Genomic DNA, 17,153 nt, shown 5'->3' with positions numbered 1-17,153 from the left:
ACTCACAGACCCCCCAGAAAGGGACTAGCGGTTACCAAAGGGAAGGGGTGGGGGAGGGCAGATGGGGAGGGAGGGAGAAGGGGATTAAAGGGCATTATGATGAACACACATAATGTACGGGGGTGCATGGGGAAGGCAGTATAGCACAGAGAAGACAAGTAGTGACTCTGTGGCATCTTACTACACTGACGGACAGTGACTGCAATGGAGTATGTGGGGGGGACTTGATAATAGGGGTGAATGGAGTAACCACAGTGTTGCTCATGTGAAACCTTCATAAGATCGTATATAAATTATACCTTAACAAAAAAAGACAAATAGCCCATTAATAAATGGCTGAAGAATTTGAGTAGAAATTTTTGCAAAGAAGATAAGCATGTGGCCAATAAGCACATGCAAAGAAGCTCAACAGTCATTAGGGAAATGCACACTAAAGCCACAGTGAAATACACTGCACACCCCCTAGGATGGTTAATATCCAAAAAGGGAAAATGACAAGTGATGGTGAGGATGTGGACATTCTGGAACCCTGGTTTGTTGCTGGTGGGAATGTGAAACAGTGCAGCCACTTTTGGAAACGGTCTGTCAGTTTTTCAAAGACTTAAACATACTGTTTACTACAGGCCCCAGCAATTCCACTCTGAGGTACACGCCCAAGAGAAGTGAAAAGATACGAGCACACAGAATCTTGTACATGAATGTTCACAGCAGCATTGTTCACAATAGCCAAATAAGGGAAACAGCCCAAACATCTACGATTGATGAATAAACAAAATGCCATGTGTCCATGCAAGGTCATACAATATTATTCAGGCCCAAAAGGGAATGAAATATTGATGCCCATGATATTACAGATGAACCTGTAAGACATTATGCTACATGGAAGAAGCCAGACACAAAAAGACACATCTTTTACGGTTTTATGTATACAAAATATCCAGAATAGTTAAATAGAGAATGGAGATTAGAGGTTGCTGGGGGCTGGAGGAGGTGGGAAAGGGAAATGATGGTTTCATGGGAAAGATGTTTAATTTTGGGGGTGATGAAAATGTTCTGGAATTAGAATGTGATATTTACACAACGTTGTGAATATACTAGAAACCACTGAATGATACACTTTAAAAGTTGAATCCTATCTAAAAAATAAACTGTTGGTTGCGGGACCCAGGTGGGGCAGGGTGGGGCTCTAGGGAGGGGAGGGCCCTGAGGGAGGGGGGCTCAGAAAGCCCAGAGTCAGGCGGTGGGGGCCAATGGGCAGGGCTGCGGTGGGGAGGGGCACCGGCCTGGCCACTGGGGGACAGGGACACGGGCAAGGAGCAGCTTTGGGGGAAACCTCATGTGTGGTTCTGTGGCAACTTGACTTATTATGGAAGGAAGAATATAAAAGAACCCATTATTTTTCTTGTGGATTACATGTTGAAATTCAAATGTTTTGGACACGTTGAGCTAAATAAAATATACTATTGATATGATTTTCACATTTTTCTCAATATGGCTATTAGAAAAATTCTAAATTACATACTTGGCTAAGACTGTATTTCTGCGGGATGCACACCCGCTGTGGCGGAGTCCTTCCACCAGGTGGCGACAACACCAGCTGCTGCCGCTCCGCCCCCTGGAGAGGAGACTGGACCGCGCAAGGGTGGGACCCACCTTCCAGGCCCTTTGAAGAAGTTGGGTCCTATAGAACTTCACATGTACAGGGGTGCGTACACGTTCAGTTTGATAGATACTTCCAGAGGGTTTACAAAGCCCTGTACCAATTTACACCCACCGACTGTGTGACATTTCTAATTGCCATACATCTGGAGGCTTTTGTGCTTAGAGTAAATTTTAACATAAAAAAGTAAGTGTGTGTCTGTCTTTTCCCCGCCTGCATTTGTCTCCTTTGGCTGCTACAGAAAATCACCACAAACTTAGGACTGTAAACAGCACTGACTGCTCTTAACGGTTTTGGAAGTTGGAAGTCTAAGGTCAAGGGATTGGCAAGGCTGTGTTCTGGAGGCTTCAGGGGAGAAATGATTTCCTTACCTTTCCAACATCTAGAGCCACCCCAGTTCCCTGGCACGTGGCCCTGGGTCACAGCACTCATGCCTCTTGCTTCTGTGGCCACATCTCCCTCTGTCTCTCCCTCATAGGGACACTCGTGGTTCCACTTGGGGCCCACCCGCGTCTCCCATCATCATCTCTCTGCCTCGAGATCTTTTGTTTCATCACATCTGTGAAGTCCCATTTGTGTAAAAGGGACATTCACAGGTTCTGGGGGTGCCACCGAGACAGGGACCATGGATGTAGTCAGAGTAGGGTGAGAGCCTCTGAAAAAGACCCCTACCAAAATTCCATATTAAACAATTAAGCAAAGACAGAGTCACATTAATTCTCTAAAATAAAATATCAAACTAGGAATATAAGCATTCTTCAGTGAAGATTAGTTAAAACTAAAAAGCCAGGAATAACCTGGCCTGGAATGTTTGAACATCTCCCAGATAAGAAAATACCTCAGCAGAGCCCATGTCTTGTTTGTGTCAATTAAATGAGGGTATTGTAAAATTTACTTTAGCCTGCTAAAAGGCCCAGTTTATCTTTCATTTTACCCAGATGCTGCTTTTCCTCCTCCAGCCCTAATCAAGTCAATAACTCAGCTCACCTTGAAGGCAAAACAAGCAGCCTTGATTCTGAGAAAGAATCAAAGCAGTAAATTTCTTACGTTAACTCTGCAAAATAGTCTGGAAAACTGATAAGAAACTTAGTGTCTCTTCAAAAAAAACATTTAAAGACCATTTGGTGGGTCTGCATCCCTAGCTCTTTGTCTCTCAACTGCCTATAAATCCCCTAGACAAAGCACCCCTGTGGGCTGTCTTGTCCCTCCTGGCTCATGCCAGGAACTCTGTCTGTCCTCTCATTGTATCTCTCAATAAAAGTCTCCCTGGCTCTCCTACCTTGACTGTTTGCTAAGTTCATTCTTCGACTCCGCAAACAAGAACCCTGGCACCAACACCACGCATACTTTGGGTCTTTATCTGGTGTCTTTATTCTGTCCACCACGGGGACCTCTCTCTTCCAACAGTGGGCAGTTGGCCCTCTTCAGCCCAGAGGAACTGGGAATGTGGGGTCAAGGTGTCCAGGCACATGTCCAGAAGCCAGTCAGTCCCCCTGCCTCGTCTCAGGGTCCTCCTCCTCCCCTGCTTCAGCCTGAGCAGGTGGGGAGGCCAACAGCTCCACTGGTGTCTTGCTGTTCACTCTGATGTCCCTGGCCTGGTGTTCAGCTCTGCCTGGCCTCTGGCTTCAAGAGATGGAGGTTTCTTCACCTCGCACACTTGGCTTTCAATAGCTGAGCAATAGGGCTGAGCCTGCCCTATGTCTTTTCAAATGCGCGGGGGCGCTTGTGAACTGCTCCCTGATTCACACTCATCCCTACCTCACGTTCCTCAACCAGAGATAGTGTGTGAGTTGAGCACTGCCCGGGACCCAGCTCACAGCAAATGAGAGGCCCACAATCCGAGCAGGCACCTGGCAGGGGCTGTCAGCACCCCTAGTCAGCTGCAGTGAGTAATCCAACCCAAACTACACCTGGAGCTGGCTTTCTAGGATCACCGCTGGTGTAGACTGTCTCAGGTCCTGTTATCTAGAAGCAGGGCACGTGACAGGATTCAAGAGATTCCCAAAGGGAGTGCTGGGGCCGTCGGAGCAGCACAGGCTGAGGAAGTTATCAGGGGCAGGTCTGGCTGAGGCCTGCTGCAGCCTGACCACAGGGCCCTGGCGTGCACACTGCTGCCCAGGGCCGGCCTCACTTTGGGCTCCAGAGCCCTGTGCCTGGCCGTCAGGATGCCTGGGGAATACGCAGCTCAGAGAAAGGGTCTGAGATGGGCACCAACAACACCTCCTACAGAGATGAAAGTCTTTTAAAGAAAAACATCAGATGCTTTGGCTCTTGGGGAGTTTACCTTTCATAAGGCAGGAGATTCGGAGTTTATAGCACCTGGTGACATCCCCACAGTTTCTTTAAATTGAAAATTTCCATCCAATCTATTTTCATCCCTGAACAGTATCCAGCACACACCTTTTCCATGATTTTGACCTTTATAAAAGTAGAGGAAATACCTTTAATTCTTATGAAAAATTTGAAACATACAAGCAGAAAGAATGATGGTCATGTGTCCACCTCAGAGAGGAAGCTGCCATCATCTTTGGTCTTTTTGTCACCTGTCTGTCTGCCTCTATCATCTGTCACCTCTCTGTATTTTCCTATTCGTTTTTTTCTGGAACATTTACAAGTTAATTCTGTAAGAGGCATGACACACACCGCCCTGATGCTCCCACCCGCCTCCCTTCAGAAGATGAGCACCCCTCTGCACAGCCACAATTCCATCAGCTCAACCAACAGAATTCTGATCCCCTCATGTTGTCAGGTCCTGTCAGCTCAAAGTTCCCCACCAGCTTGTGGAGATTTGTGACAGCAGCAACAGGAGGCTGCCTCTGCTTTGCTGAAAGACTATGTAAAAATACGTATCCTAACAGCTTTACTGGGATAGCAGGCTCGGAATCTGCACGCCATGGCCCACTCATATACAGTGTCCAACCCCGTCCCTCGGGACGCTCACAGAGCTGTGGCACAACCGCTGCCATCTAGGTTAGAACTTCCTCACAGTCCCCAGAGACCCCCTAGAGCAGTCACGAGTCACATCCAACCCTCCCACCAACCCCTGCGAGCCACAGTCCACTCTGTCTTCTGGATGTGCCTATTCTGGCCTCTTCATAGAAATGAAATCACAGATATGTGGCCTTATGTGTCTGGCTTCTTGCACTAAGCGTAGCGTCTTGAAGCGTCCCCCACACTGCATGTCCCATGTACAGCTTCCACTCCTTGGTATACCGAATGCTGTTCACTCTGCACTCTGGGCATACCATGCTTTGTTTACCCACTCATTAGCCACCCATATTTGGGTTGCTCCCACTGGTTGGCTATGATGAGCCATGTGCCATGTACTCGTTGTGGGGCACATACGTATTCCTTTCCCTTAGGCACATGCCTACAGTGGAATCGCTGGATCATATGGAACCTCTATGTTTCACAGTTGAGGAACTGCCAGAGTATTTTCCAAAGCAGCTCCTACAAGCAGTGAGGGAGGATTTCATATCATCTGCCTGTGATTCTAGCCATGCTGTTGGGTGTGCAGTGGTACTTCACTGTGGATTTTATTTGCATTTCATTTATGGCCAATAAGCAACCTTCCATGTGCTTACTGGAAATTTGTGTATATTCTTCAGACATCTATCTACTCATACCTTGTGCAGATTTATAAATTGAGATATTCAGATCCTTCTGCACATGTGGGGGCCAGAAAGACTCTGGGCCAAATGTTAGCACAGTCCTGAGCCCACCTAATCTCTGGGTGGGCTTTTTGGAATGTGACAGTCATCTGATTCCTCAAATGGATTTGGATAAAGTGGGTTCCTCCCCCGGCCTCTGTACCTCTAGTTCTCAAGTAAACTTTCTTCTACCAGAAAGTCACCTGAGGTCAGAGACCATTTCTCTCCTTGTCCCAGAGGTAAGATGTTTTCTCCAGAACATCCCAAGCCCCTAATTATCTACCTTGGGGGATGGGGAGGGCAGAGTGAGCCCAACAGCTCTTGCCAACAGGGAAGCTGTAATACTAAAGAAGTGTGGGCCACCCGGGGGGTCTCAGAAGGCCCTGCGCCCTGTGGGATGCTGGGGAACCAGAAAGCACCCAGAGCCTGTCCTTGGCCTTTCAGCTGGGGGTCTGAGCACAGCATGTGAGGCCATGTCAGAACCAGAAACAGCTGAGCAATACTGAGAGAACTTCTGTCCGTCAACAGATGAACGGTTAAAACAGCTGTGGCCTGTACATACAGTGGGGTGTTAATCAGTCATAAAAGGGAGTGAATCTCTGACACAGGCTACAACGTGGATGAAATTTGGAAATGGTATTCTAAGTGAAAGGAATCAGAAACAAAATGACAGCTGAGGTATAATATCACTTACATAAAGTATCTACAAAAGGCAAAATCATAGAGACAGAAGGTGGGTCAGAGGTTATCAGGGGCTGGGGCAGAGAGAAATGAGTGATCACTTAATGGGCAGAGTTCTGTTGGAAGTGATGAAAATGCTGGGGGAAAAATCATGGTGAATATTGCACAACATTCTGAACATAACTAAGCCATTCATTGTATAGTTAAAGTGGTTAAAATGGGACATTTTATGTTCCATCTCTTTTACCACAATTTAAAAAGTTTAGCCAAAGAAAAACTACCATGTAAAACATACCCACCCAGGCCAGAATATTCTCATTGTACTGTGGGCAGACAGACCCAAGGATACGAGGACATGAGCCTGACCAGCCAATTGCAGATGCACAATATAAACGTATTTGCACAGACTCCAGGAGTCCCCGAGAGCACAGAGCGCAGCACTCCCAGGACACATTTCCATGAATTCTGCCTCTGCCTGATCCGGCCATTCTACAGATCCTGTTGTGGGGATGGGAAGGGGAGGTAACGAAGCCGGACCCCTCTCACTCTGTGCAAGGACCCAGGACCTGCTGTTACCGCGTCCAAGCTCCTGCCACTCCCTGCATGACGAGCCAGTAAATAGAGAGACAAGGTGTTGGGGCAGGAGAGCAACTGTATGTGGGAGTCAGCAGGCCGAGAAGATGACTAGTGTCCTAAAGCACCACCGAACTTAGGGTGGATTTTAAGCTACTGTTACATTAGGGAAGGGGGAACAGGAGGGGGCTGAGGCCAGAAGGTAAGGATGGACCTCCCACATCTGGGCATCAGCAAGGGTCTGAGGAGGGTTGGAAACTCCCTGTCTCTGAGTAGTTGACTCCAGTCATTTCCCATGGGTCTGGTTACATTGTTCCTGTAAGTCCTTGACAGTCCAGTCGTCATTTCTGTACATACTTATTTATCTCCTCCAGGGAGGCGAGTTTGGGTGAGGGGCTGGTTGCATCAATCCTCAGTCATGAGGAAAATTCCTTGTGATGATTATCAAGCCTACCTGCAGGGCTCCAGGGCTGAGCAGAAGCCTTTGACCCCGAGATTAAGCCAGCAGGGATGCAGGTACAAGAAGGAAGAGATGCCAGCTTTTTGACCCTGTTACACTCCCCTGGGAGCCCATGCCCTCTGGGACCGCCTGTGCGTTCTCGGGAGGACTCCAGCTGGGCTCAGGGCTACAGCCAGAGAAAGAGCTACTGAGAGGACTGTGCGCAGGAGCTGGAAGCCTGCATTCCTGGGTCCGTCCTACCCTAGAGTGGGGTCTCCCTGTGACCCGGCACCCATGAGTCCAGATCCTTCCTGGGGCCTCCTTCAGGGTCCCTCACAGTTAGGCTCTCCAGCATGTGTGCACCTGGGAGAGGCCGATCTGGGCTCCACTGCTCTTGCCTCTTGGGGGCTGGGTCAGAACAAAGGTCACAGCTGGGCAGCCCACACATTGTGAGGGGGCAGTGACCACAGGGCAGCTGCCTGGCACAGGAGCAGGTGGGCCCACTGGCCGAGGCTGTCCACAGACAACCAGGGAGAAGATGGGGCAGGAAAGAAACCCAGGGAAGGGAAGGGAGAGAGAAGAAAAACGGGCACTGTTGGGGTCCCTCTAGGCACTGGGTGGGGCTGTGAGTGTGCAGCCATCTCAGCCCTGAGGCCCAGGTCCTGATGAACAGGAGGGGAGCAGCTCCCACCTCACCTGGCCCAGGGACATGGAGGGGTCTGTGGCGCTCTGTCCCCAGAGTCAGGGACCCTGTTCTATCTAGACACCAGGCCCTGGGCGTGAGTCACATCGTCCATCCCCCTGCCTCTGCTCCCCAGACACAGACCGTCCCCTCCTCACATGCCCGATTCACTGCACCTCCTTCACTTTCCCACAGACCCACCACCTACCACTCCAGCCACACCCCAAGGCCATAAGGACACACACAGTACAATTTATTTGAGACAAAAACCAACTGATACATATTCCTGGAAATCTGAGTTTGGTAACATCTCCTTGAGGGAACAGGTGGAGTTCTCAGAGCAAAAGAAACTTGCAGAGCTGCAGCATGATGGAGCATTAATATATGTGTCCTGTGGAAAATGTCTACAGATGTTGAATAAACATGCAGGTGCCTGCCCACTGGAAGACGGGTCCCTCTGCAGGCAAGTCTTCCTTCCTCTGCCTCTATCTTTAACAGGGCCAAGGTCCACTCACATCCACTCACACTTGAGGTTCCAGAAAAGCACACTTTCCCCATTAGATGCTGTGACCACTTCCCTTCTTCCCCCTCTTAACTTCATACTTCTGCAATCACCTCCTGAAGGCCTGGCTCCCTGCTCCAAGTGCACGGACCACATAGGCCTGTTGTCTGTGGTATCTGAAGGCCAAGCCCAGTGCTGACCCAGGAAAAATGCTCAGAGGACTCATAATGACATGGAAGTCAATCAAGTGGAAATACTGGACCAGTGCCACTGGACATTGGAGGTTCAGTGCAGTGTGTGAAGACCCCTGGGGCCCTGTGTGTGGGGCTGACAGTAATGTATGGCACAGCAGAGGTCACACAGGGCTGGGTGGGTGGGCTGTCCTCTCAGGGGAAGGGGTCCCCATCAGCCTTGCTATTGACAGGGTGGTTATCAGTGTGACCAGCAACCTCTGGGGGCTGTTCTGTTAATACGCAGGCTCTCAGGTTCATCCTACACCTGCTGAGCCAGAATCTTCATTGGAACAGGATGTGCACAGCCTCCCTGAGCACAATAGAGGGGAACAGGCTGACACACCCCACGGATCATGTGGTCTCAGCCTGGCTCAGTATCCACGTCACCTGCGCAGCTCCTAAAGCAGCATTTCTAAGGTGTCGCCTAAGCATCCGACAGTGATTATCAAGTGGCACGGATGATTCCGATGTACAGCAGGGTGACAGCCTGTGACAAAAGGTCCTGATGTAGCCCCCAAGCTCCTCCTCTGAAAGGAAAAGACTGATGTGGAGGTGCGAGGCCTGAGGGGAGGCTGACTACAACGAAATTGGAGCTGTGGGGAAGCTGCAGACGCCAACGTATAGGCTTGGATTTATTCATCAAGGCCGCGCACGTGTGTGTGTGTGTGTGTGTGTGTGTGTTTTGGGGTCTTATGAAACCTGGTCTCACTAGGAGACGTCTCCTAGTCTCACTCTTAGTCACAGATGAAGAGTGAGACATCTCAACAGTCCCCCAGAAGGGGAAGAAAGGATGTGGGAGGCAGGGCTGAGGGGCGGGGAGAGGAAGGGTCCCGGGATAGACCCCTCCCCTCCCCACGTGACCCAGCGAAGCGCTCTCATCAGAGGAGGAGGTTTAGCCCAGAGAGACGGAGGCAGAGCCGGCACTTGGCGACGGCAGTGGTCCGAGCGGCTCCGGAGCAGCTCTTCTCACAGAGGCAGGGACAGACCTGCAGCGGACACCCTGGCGCCCCCCGCAGCCCCTGCCCCCCGAGGGCCGGTCCCCTGGCAGGGGCTCCTGCTGGCAGGTGAGAGGGGACGATTCCCCGGGAGAGGGCGGCGGGATGGGAGACAGAGAGCGGCTGGGGCCTCCGGGGGAGGACAGGGCTCCGAGAGGGGCCGCGGCTTCCCTCTGCGCCTGAGCGGAGGGGACAGGGGCCCAGGGGCGGGCGGGTTCGTGGTCTGGAAGTGGTGAGGGGCAGGGAAATCTCAACTGCTGTGAGGTTTACAGGTTATTCATCTCTGAGTATTGAATTATGAAAACTGAGAAGAAAAATAACAATGTGAGGTGACGCTAAAATAAAAATAAAACCATAACCAAAGGCTAATAAATATCGCCCTTTCTCACCAACCTCAGATTTTGTCATATAAACCCCAGGAGGGACACGGAGGGCCTGGGAACATTGATTCATTGCTGCCAGGGTACTTGCAGCCTGTTCCACCGCTGGGTGCAGCCAGATCAGGCGGGCCCTGCCTCCTGGGGCTCACGTTCTACCGGGAGGGAGGCAGACACGCAGGGAGATCCAGGATGTGCTGTCAGGGGCAGACAAGGCCGTGGAGGGAACAGAGCAGGGGCCGGTCAGAAAGTGGAGACGGAGGGTCTTCGGAGGAGGTGGTCAGGGCAGGTGTCTCCCAAGGATGCCCTCAGTGTGTGTGGGCCCGAACCGGACAGACACTGGGAAGAGCATTGCAAACACAGGGGCCGAGGGGCTGAAGTCATGGTGGTCGTGCTCCTGACCTTGACCAGTAGGAGACACACACACACATACCCAAGACTGAGGGATGAAGAGCCCTGCTCAGGACCCAGGGCCCCATCTTTCTATCCCAATAATAGGTCCCCGTATTGATGGATCTCTCCCTCTTCCCTCCTAGTCTCACTCTTAACCAGGACCCTGCCCACAACTGCCCAGCTCACTGTGGAGTCGGTGCCGCCCAGTGCTGTCCAAGGGCAGGACGTTCTTCTGCTTGCTCGAAATCTGCCTGAGAAACTTAAAGGCTTTGCCTGGTACAAAGGGGAATGGATCTCAACCATCTGATTTTATCATATGTAACAGACACACGTGAAATTGCCCCTGGGCTTGCAAACAGTGGCCAAGAGACAATATATCCCAATGGATCCCTGAGGTCACTGAGGAGGACACAGGATACTACACCCTACAAATAATCAGGAAACATATTCAAGTTGGGAAAGAAACCGTACAGCTCCGAGTCTACTGTGAGTAATTCCTTTCTTACCTCTGGGTGTTCAGCGGGGTGGAATCTACTTCACACACAGAGAACTGACAGACCGGGCTGTGCCTGCATCCCCCTCTGCAGTGTGGCCCCCCTTGATCTGGAGCATTCAGTGCAGGACACCCACAGTGGGGAAAAAACTTCTTAAGATCAGATTTGTTACCTGAATCCAGACTCTACCACATTCCCAACCAAGAAGAGGACCCGCTGATGGGAGGGACTCAGCATGGGGACATGAGCCTCAGTCCAGACCCCTGGCCCCTCCCTGTGACCATGACCTCAAAAAGATCCTCTGGGGCCTGGCCTGAGAGGCACCCTTGGTGTCAGCCTGTTCCGCCTCTGCCTGAGGGTTCTGGGACTGCTGACAGGGACCCCCCTTCTCTAAATTTATAACTACCAGGGTCACTGTACTGCCTCAGGGTCACTCCCCCTTATAGAGCTGAGGCACTAGACTCCCCCCGATCACTTCTGCCTTCCCACTTGGACTCACACGTCTCCCTCCCGGGAAGTCTGGGATTTCAGACACACTTTAGCATATTCCTTTGATCATGATGGATCCTGAAAGGACAGCAGAACTTGGCCTGTGACCTTTAGTGCTCTCTCTAGAAAGAATCCTCCAGAATCTGGTCTTAGACCTTTGGGGCATTAATAACTATCTTTACATATGTGAACAATTTAACTTCTACTCAAATTTTTATCGCATAGCTGCTGAACAGGAATGGTCCATGAAGGCCTGCCTACCCCTTCCTACCAGTCACCCCTTCTGCATTTGAAAACTTCCATAGGCATTTCAGGAAAGACCAACGTGGTCCTCAATGCCCTCTGCAGTGGGAAAGGAGATTTTAAAGACCAAGGCAGAGCACACCGCTCTGCTCCCAGTGCCATCTCCTGCCCGTGCCCCTCACTCTTCTCTGCATTTCTAGTCTTGACTCTGATTTATTCTTTATGGGGTTGCTGTCTCCTGTCAGTCACAGTAACCAGACAGAACTGCCCCACCTGGAAGCCTTTCAGTCTGACTCCTGAACTAACCTCAGTTGCTCCTGGTCCCCCCATGTGTCATTTCTGTTCAAATCCCTAGTCCTCAAGCCAGGATGGTCAGTGAAGAACCAGGAGGGGCACCAGTAGTGCGCTGTCTCCTGTCCTGTGTCTTTTCATGACCAAACCCTGGTGCTTATTTGACTTGAGAAAGTCTTTACTCTCTCCCAACATAGAGCAGGGAGATATGTTGTCTGAGCTCTCAGATCCTCAGGAATTTGTCTTGAGATACACAGATGCACTATATTCATCTTTTAAGGACTCAGATTGGCTGAGAGGTAAGAGATACCACCTCTGACTGCATATGCCTTTGGAGGAATTAAAGGTACCACACAGGGCAATGTTCTCTCTGTTCTCTGCACAGTGGAGTTACCCAAACCCTTCATCACAAGCAACGAGTCCAACCCTGTGGAGAACAAGGACCCTGTAGTGTTAACATGTGAACCTCAGAATCAGAACACAACTTACATGTGGTTAATAGACATCGAGAGCCTCATGGACAACACCAGGCTGGAGCTGTCCCAGGACCACAGGACTCTCATTTTATTTGGTGTCACAAGGAATGACACAGGACCCTATGAATGTGAAGCCTGGAACCCAGTGAGCACCCGTTGCAACCCAGTGAGCACCCGTTGCAGTGACCCGCTCACCCTGAATGTGCTCTGTGAGTACCGTCTGTCCCCACTTGCCCCAGGCTGCAGCCCAAATCCACGCTGCCTCAGGCCAGGCCACACCAGTCCCTCTCAGGTCCAAGGATATGGCCCTGACCCCTGGACACTCAGGCTGGCCATGTCTTCTCTGGCCTTGACCCAAGACTAGGAGGTGAGGGGCTGCTTCTGTCCTGAGAGGCTCGGGGTCAACAACCTGTGCCTGGAGAGACAGGGTAATGTCTCAGACTCAGGCTCAGTGAACACAGGGGGTTATGGTTGGGACTTTCTAAACAAGGCTGTGACCCAGCTCAGAGGGACACCGTGGCCCCTATACAGACTAGGCCCCTTCCCTCTGATTACATCACATGTGCCTTTATTCTGTTTGCTCCAGATGGCCCGGAGCAATCCCATTCCCCTTCACCATTTCCCCTTCACAATCCCATTACCATACAGGGGAAAACCTCAGTCTCTCTTGCCACGCAGTCTCTAACTCGCCTGCACAGTACTCTTGGCTTATCAATGGGAGGCCCAAGCAATCCACACAGGAGCTCTTTATTTCCAACATCACTGCGAATGATAGTGGATCCTATACCTGCATTGCCCATAACTCTGGCACTTCCCTCATTAAGATCACAGTCAAGACTATCATGGTCTCTGGTAAGTAGATCCCCGAAGCCTCTGCAGTGCCCACTGTGGTGAAGTCTTTTCATTTTCAGAAAAGATCCTGGAAGTATTTATTTCTTAGCACAGGTCCCACAGAAAATCCCAAATTCTCTCACTGAAATATTCCACCACACCCTTGGATTCTATTTCACCTTGCTCTCCTGATTTTTCATGGCAGACCTTGGGTCCAGCCTGGAATGGGGTTCGTGGTCTCTCAGCTTTGGGAAGCACCACATATGGAAGGAAAATATGCTGACGGAAGAGTAAAGATTCCTCAAAGTAAACTGTTGAACTGCGGAAGGTTTTTATATATTCTAGATATTAATCCCTGTTCTGTTAATGATTTGTAAAGGTTTTTCTCCCATTCTGTGATATACCTTTTCTCTCTCTTGATTGAATCCCCTGATGCACATTTTTAATTTTGATATAGTCCAATTTATCTATTTTTTCTTCTGTTGTCTACATTTTTGGTGTCATATCCAAGTAATCATTGCAGACCAATGTCATGAAGATTTTGCCCTATGCTTCTTCTAGGATCTTAATAGTTTTAGGTCCCACGTTTAGGTCTTTGACCCATTTTGACTTAATTTTTGTACATGATATAAAGTATGGTCCAACCTCATTCTTTTACATGTGGATATCACCATTCGTTGAAGAGATTGTCCTTTCCTCTGGAGTGATCTTGGCAACCTTGTTGAAAATCATTTGACCATACATACAAGGATTTGTTTCAAGGATCTCTATTCTATTCCATTGCCCTATATGTTTGCCTTTGCCAATACCACACTATCTTGATTACTGAAGCTTTGTAATAGGTGTTAAAATTCAGAAAGTAAAGGTCCTCCAATTTTGTTTTTTTTTTTCCAGTTATTTTGGCTATTTAGGGCCCCTGAGATTCCATATATGAATTTTGAGTTTTTCTGTTTCTGAAAAATATGTCACTGGGATTATGATACTGGTTGCATTGAATCTGTGAGTATCTTGGGCAGTCATCTTAACAATTTTAAGTTTCCAATCCATGAACATGCAATGTCTTTCCATTTATTTGTGTCTTTAATTTCTTTCAGCAGCATGTAGATATAGGTTTGTAAACAAATTTGCATCCTTGGTTAAGCATATTCCTAAGTGTTTTACTGTTTTTGATGTTATTGTAAATTAAATTGTTTTCTTAATTTCTCAGATAGTTCAGTATTAGTGTATAAAAGCACAGCTGATTTTATGTGCTGGTTGTATTCTGCAAATTTTTGTACTTGTTTATCAATTCAAATTCTTTTTATGTGGAACCTTTAAGGTATTCTACATATAAATACATACCTTCTGCAAACAGAGCACATTTTATTTTTTTATTTCCAATTTGTATATATTCTATTTATTTTACTTGCCTAATTGCTTTGGCCAGGACTCCATCCTGTACCTTGCTGATTAGAAATGTGACAGCAACATCTTCCTCTTCTTCATGATACAATTTTGAGTCTTTCACCATTGAGTATGGGGTTAGCTTCATGCCTTTCACATGAGGCCTTTATTATGTTGCAGTAGTTTCCTTCTGTTCTTAAGAATGCCAGTGTTTGGGGCTCTCTAGTCCCTTCTGGCTCACACCAGGAGCTCTGTCTGTCCTCTTACTGTATCTCTTGATAAAAGTCTCCCTGGCTCTCCTACCTTGAAGAAAAAAAAAAGAATGCCAGTGTTTATTTAAAACAGTAACCATGTCTCTCTAATCTCTCTAATTTCCCTCACTATGATATTCAATCCACAGACCTGGACATCAAACTCCTCTTCAGATTGGGAAATCCTTTAGATTGCAACTTCTCTGGGTCCTAAGATCACAAAGACTGGGCAGGGCCATCCTCATTCCCTAAGAAATTCTTGAACAGATGTAAATGGCTTCCCTAATTTATGTAAAGCTTTCCTGGCCACAGTGATGGACAAGGCTGTCAAGGTGCCATCCCCAACGTATGAAGAAGTGTACATGAGGAGAAAGCCCTGATCTTTTTTGAAGTAAAAGAAAGTTCTAGGAAAAGGTAAAAAAAAATTCATGGGAGAGAAGTTTCACCTTGATGAGGTTGCTGGACACATAAGTTGAGAAGAGGTTCCTGGTGCTGATACTACAGAGACGTCCAATGGGACTGCTCAGGGGTCACCCTGGGGAGGTCTGGGATCAAGGGGAGGTACAGCCCTCTCCTTCCATACCATCATGGGAGCAAAGACACTCATCCTTCTTCAGAGGTCAGGGCCATCCTCATGGGACACCTTTACATAGCTTACTGTAGGATCTGAGAGCTGGCTGGTATTCTGAGGAAGGAGCATGGCCACAGACCCCAGATCACTCACAGACAGTCACCTCCTTTGTTTCTCCACAGATGCAGCCCTTCATCCGGGCCAGTGATACCACAGTCACAGAACATAAGGACACTGTGATCCTGACCTGCTTCACCAATAATTCTGGAATCTCCATCCAGTGATTATTCAATGACCAGACATTCCCACTCACGGAAAGGATGAAGCTGTCCCAGGACAACAGGACCCTCACCATAGACCCTGTCAGGAGGGAGGATATTGGGAGTTGTAAGGTCTTCAACTCTGTCAGTTCCAGCAAGAGTGACTCCCTCTGGCTGGATGTGAAATATGGGTGATCATCTTCCCTTCCTGTATATTTTAAAACTCTGAGTAGAATTCTTTTCTTCTTTGTAAAATGATGTGATGCTACACTTTATTTATTGAGTTACTGTGATTATGCAGTGGAATGAGGTGGAAGGTCCTTGGAAGACTTGCACTGGGTTCAAAACATCCAAACATGAGACTTGACCTGTGTTAGTTTTACTGTGTGTCATTGTTGGCTTATTCCACTCCAGATATCACTTCTTTCTGGCCTCAGCTGCACCATCTCCATAATGTGGCGGACACCAAGTGCCTCCAAGGATGGCACATGAGAAGCTCTCAGGAATAACAGCTCTAGTCCTCCTCCAGTGGGGTAGGGTGGGTGGTACCCAGACTCTGATGTGCACATGGGAGTAAACAGGAGAATGCCCATAATAATCCCAGGGTGCAGGCACTTTACAAAATTTGGGCAGTGCCCAAATCCAGTGAAAGGTGAGAGGAGAATGTTTAGAGAGCCTGGGTTATGAGCTGAGACCTGGGACAAGGCTCAGCCACTGAATGAAGGGAAGTCTCTGGAGAGGTTCCACACACATCTACACATTCCACCCCACCTCAACCCTCCTGGGTGGCATCTCCCTGAAGAAGTGTGCGAACAGGAAAGCGGTGTTCTACAGGGAGAGAGACTCCTGGACTGAGACACAATGATAGAGGGGAACATGCAGGACAAGATCGCTTTCCACGTGAGGTTTCACTATCACCCCCAGAAAGATGCACTCAGACACCACCTGGCTCATGGGGGACACAGGCCCAGCTGCATCATGCCAGAGGGGAACCCCAAATCCCCGAGACATCTCATACTCTCCATTCCTGTACCAGCTCCTGCAGGCCTCACTCTCCTGGGCCAGCAACCCCCAATCCCCAGTTTCAAGGAATGGCCTCTATTCCCCTTAGCCACAGGAAATCCTGGAAACATGGACATGTGTGCAGAAGGTCCCATTGTTGTCCTTGCTGGTCCTTGCTTTGTTCATGCCCTTAAGTTCCCCAAGGCCCAGGGGCTCTCTCTCTGGGATATCCCTCCTCCCCAGGGGCCATGGTGACCTTGCATCCCTGAACTCCAATTGGATAGGAACTGCCCCTACACTCCTCCTGACTCTATGTGTACAGCTGGACACAGGCAGGCACAGAATGAGTAAATCCAGGGGCCTCGCTCATCTAGACTACAAAGACCTGTGCCTACAGGATGGTCAACAGGGTGGACCTGGTATGTTGTGTGGACTTCCCCCAGGCCCCAGCTTCTCCTCTGACTCAATTATCCTGATGGGCTCCACTCTCTCCACAACTGTCTCTGGGAAGCATGTGGCCCACCTCTGCTTCCCTGACACAGACCTTCCCCTCCTGACATGCCCAGTTCCCTGCTCCTCCTCCCCGTTCCCACAGACCCACCACCCAGCACTCCAACCACACACAATAGCAGCCGGGGACACACACAGTGTAACTTGACACAAACAAGCTGATACAC

General features: G+C 49.2%; 1 protein-coding gene and 1 long non-coding RNA gene across 2 annotated transcripts in view; one reads left to right on the top strand and one right to left on the bottom strand.

Annotated features, from left to right (window-relative positions):
• LOC140847163 (uncharacterized) overlaps positions 1-17,153 on the bottom strand; it is a 79,748-nt gene that overhangs the window by 3,707 nt on the left and 58,888 nt on the right. The window lies entirely within an intron of this gene.
• Positions 7,374-16,107, top strand: LOC108383623 (cell adhesion molecule CEACAM7-like). Its single transcript, XM_073226462.1, is given in 6 exon segments — positions 7,374-9,484; positions 10,329-10,472; positions 10,475-10,576; positions 10,579-10,671; positions 12,088-12,387; positions 15,397-16,107. Coding segments are annotated over 6 exon segments (939 nt in total). The 5' UTR covers positions 7,374-9,210; the 3' UTR covers positions 15,423-16,107.

The sequence above is a fragment of the Manis javanica genome, chromosome 17, assembly GCF_040802235.1.
Source record: "Manis javanica isolate MJ-LG chromosome 17, MJ_LKY, whole genome shotgun sequence".
NCBI lineage: Eukaryota > Metazoa > Chordata > Mammalia > Pholidota > Manidae > Manis > Manis javanica.
Note: the sequence above shows the minus strand (reverse complement) of the source record. Positions and strands in the feature narration are given on the sequence as shown.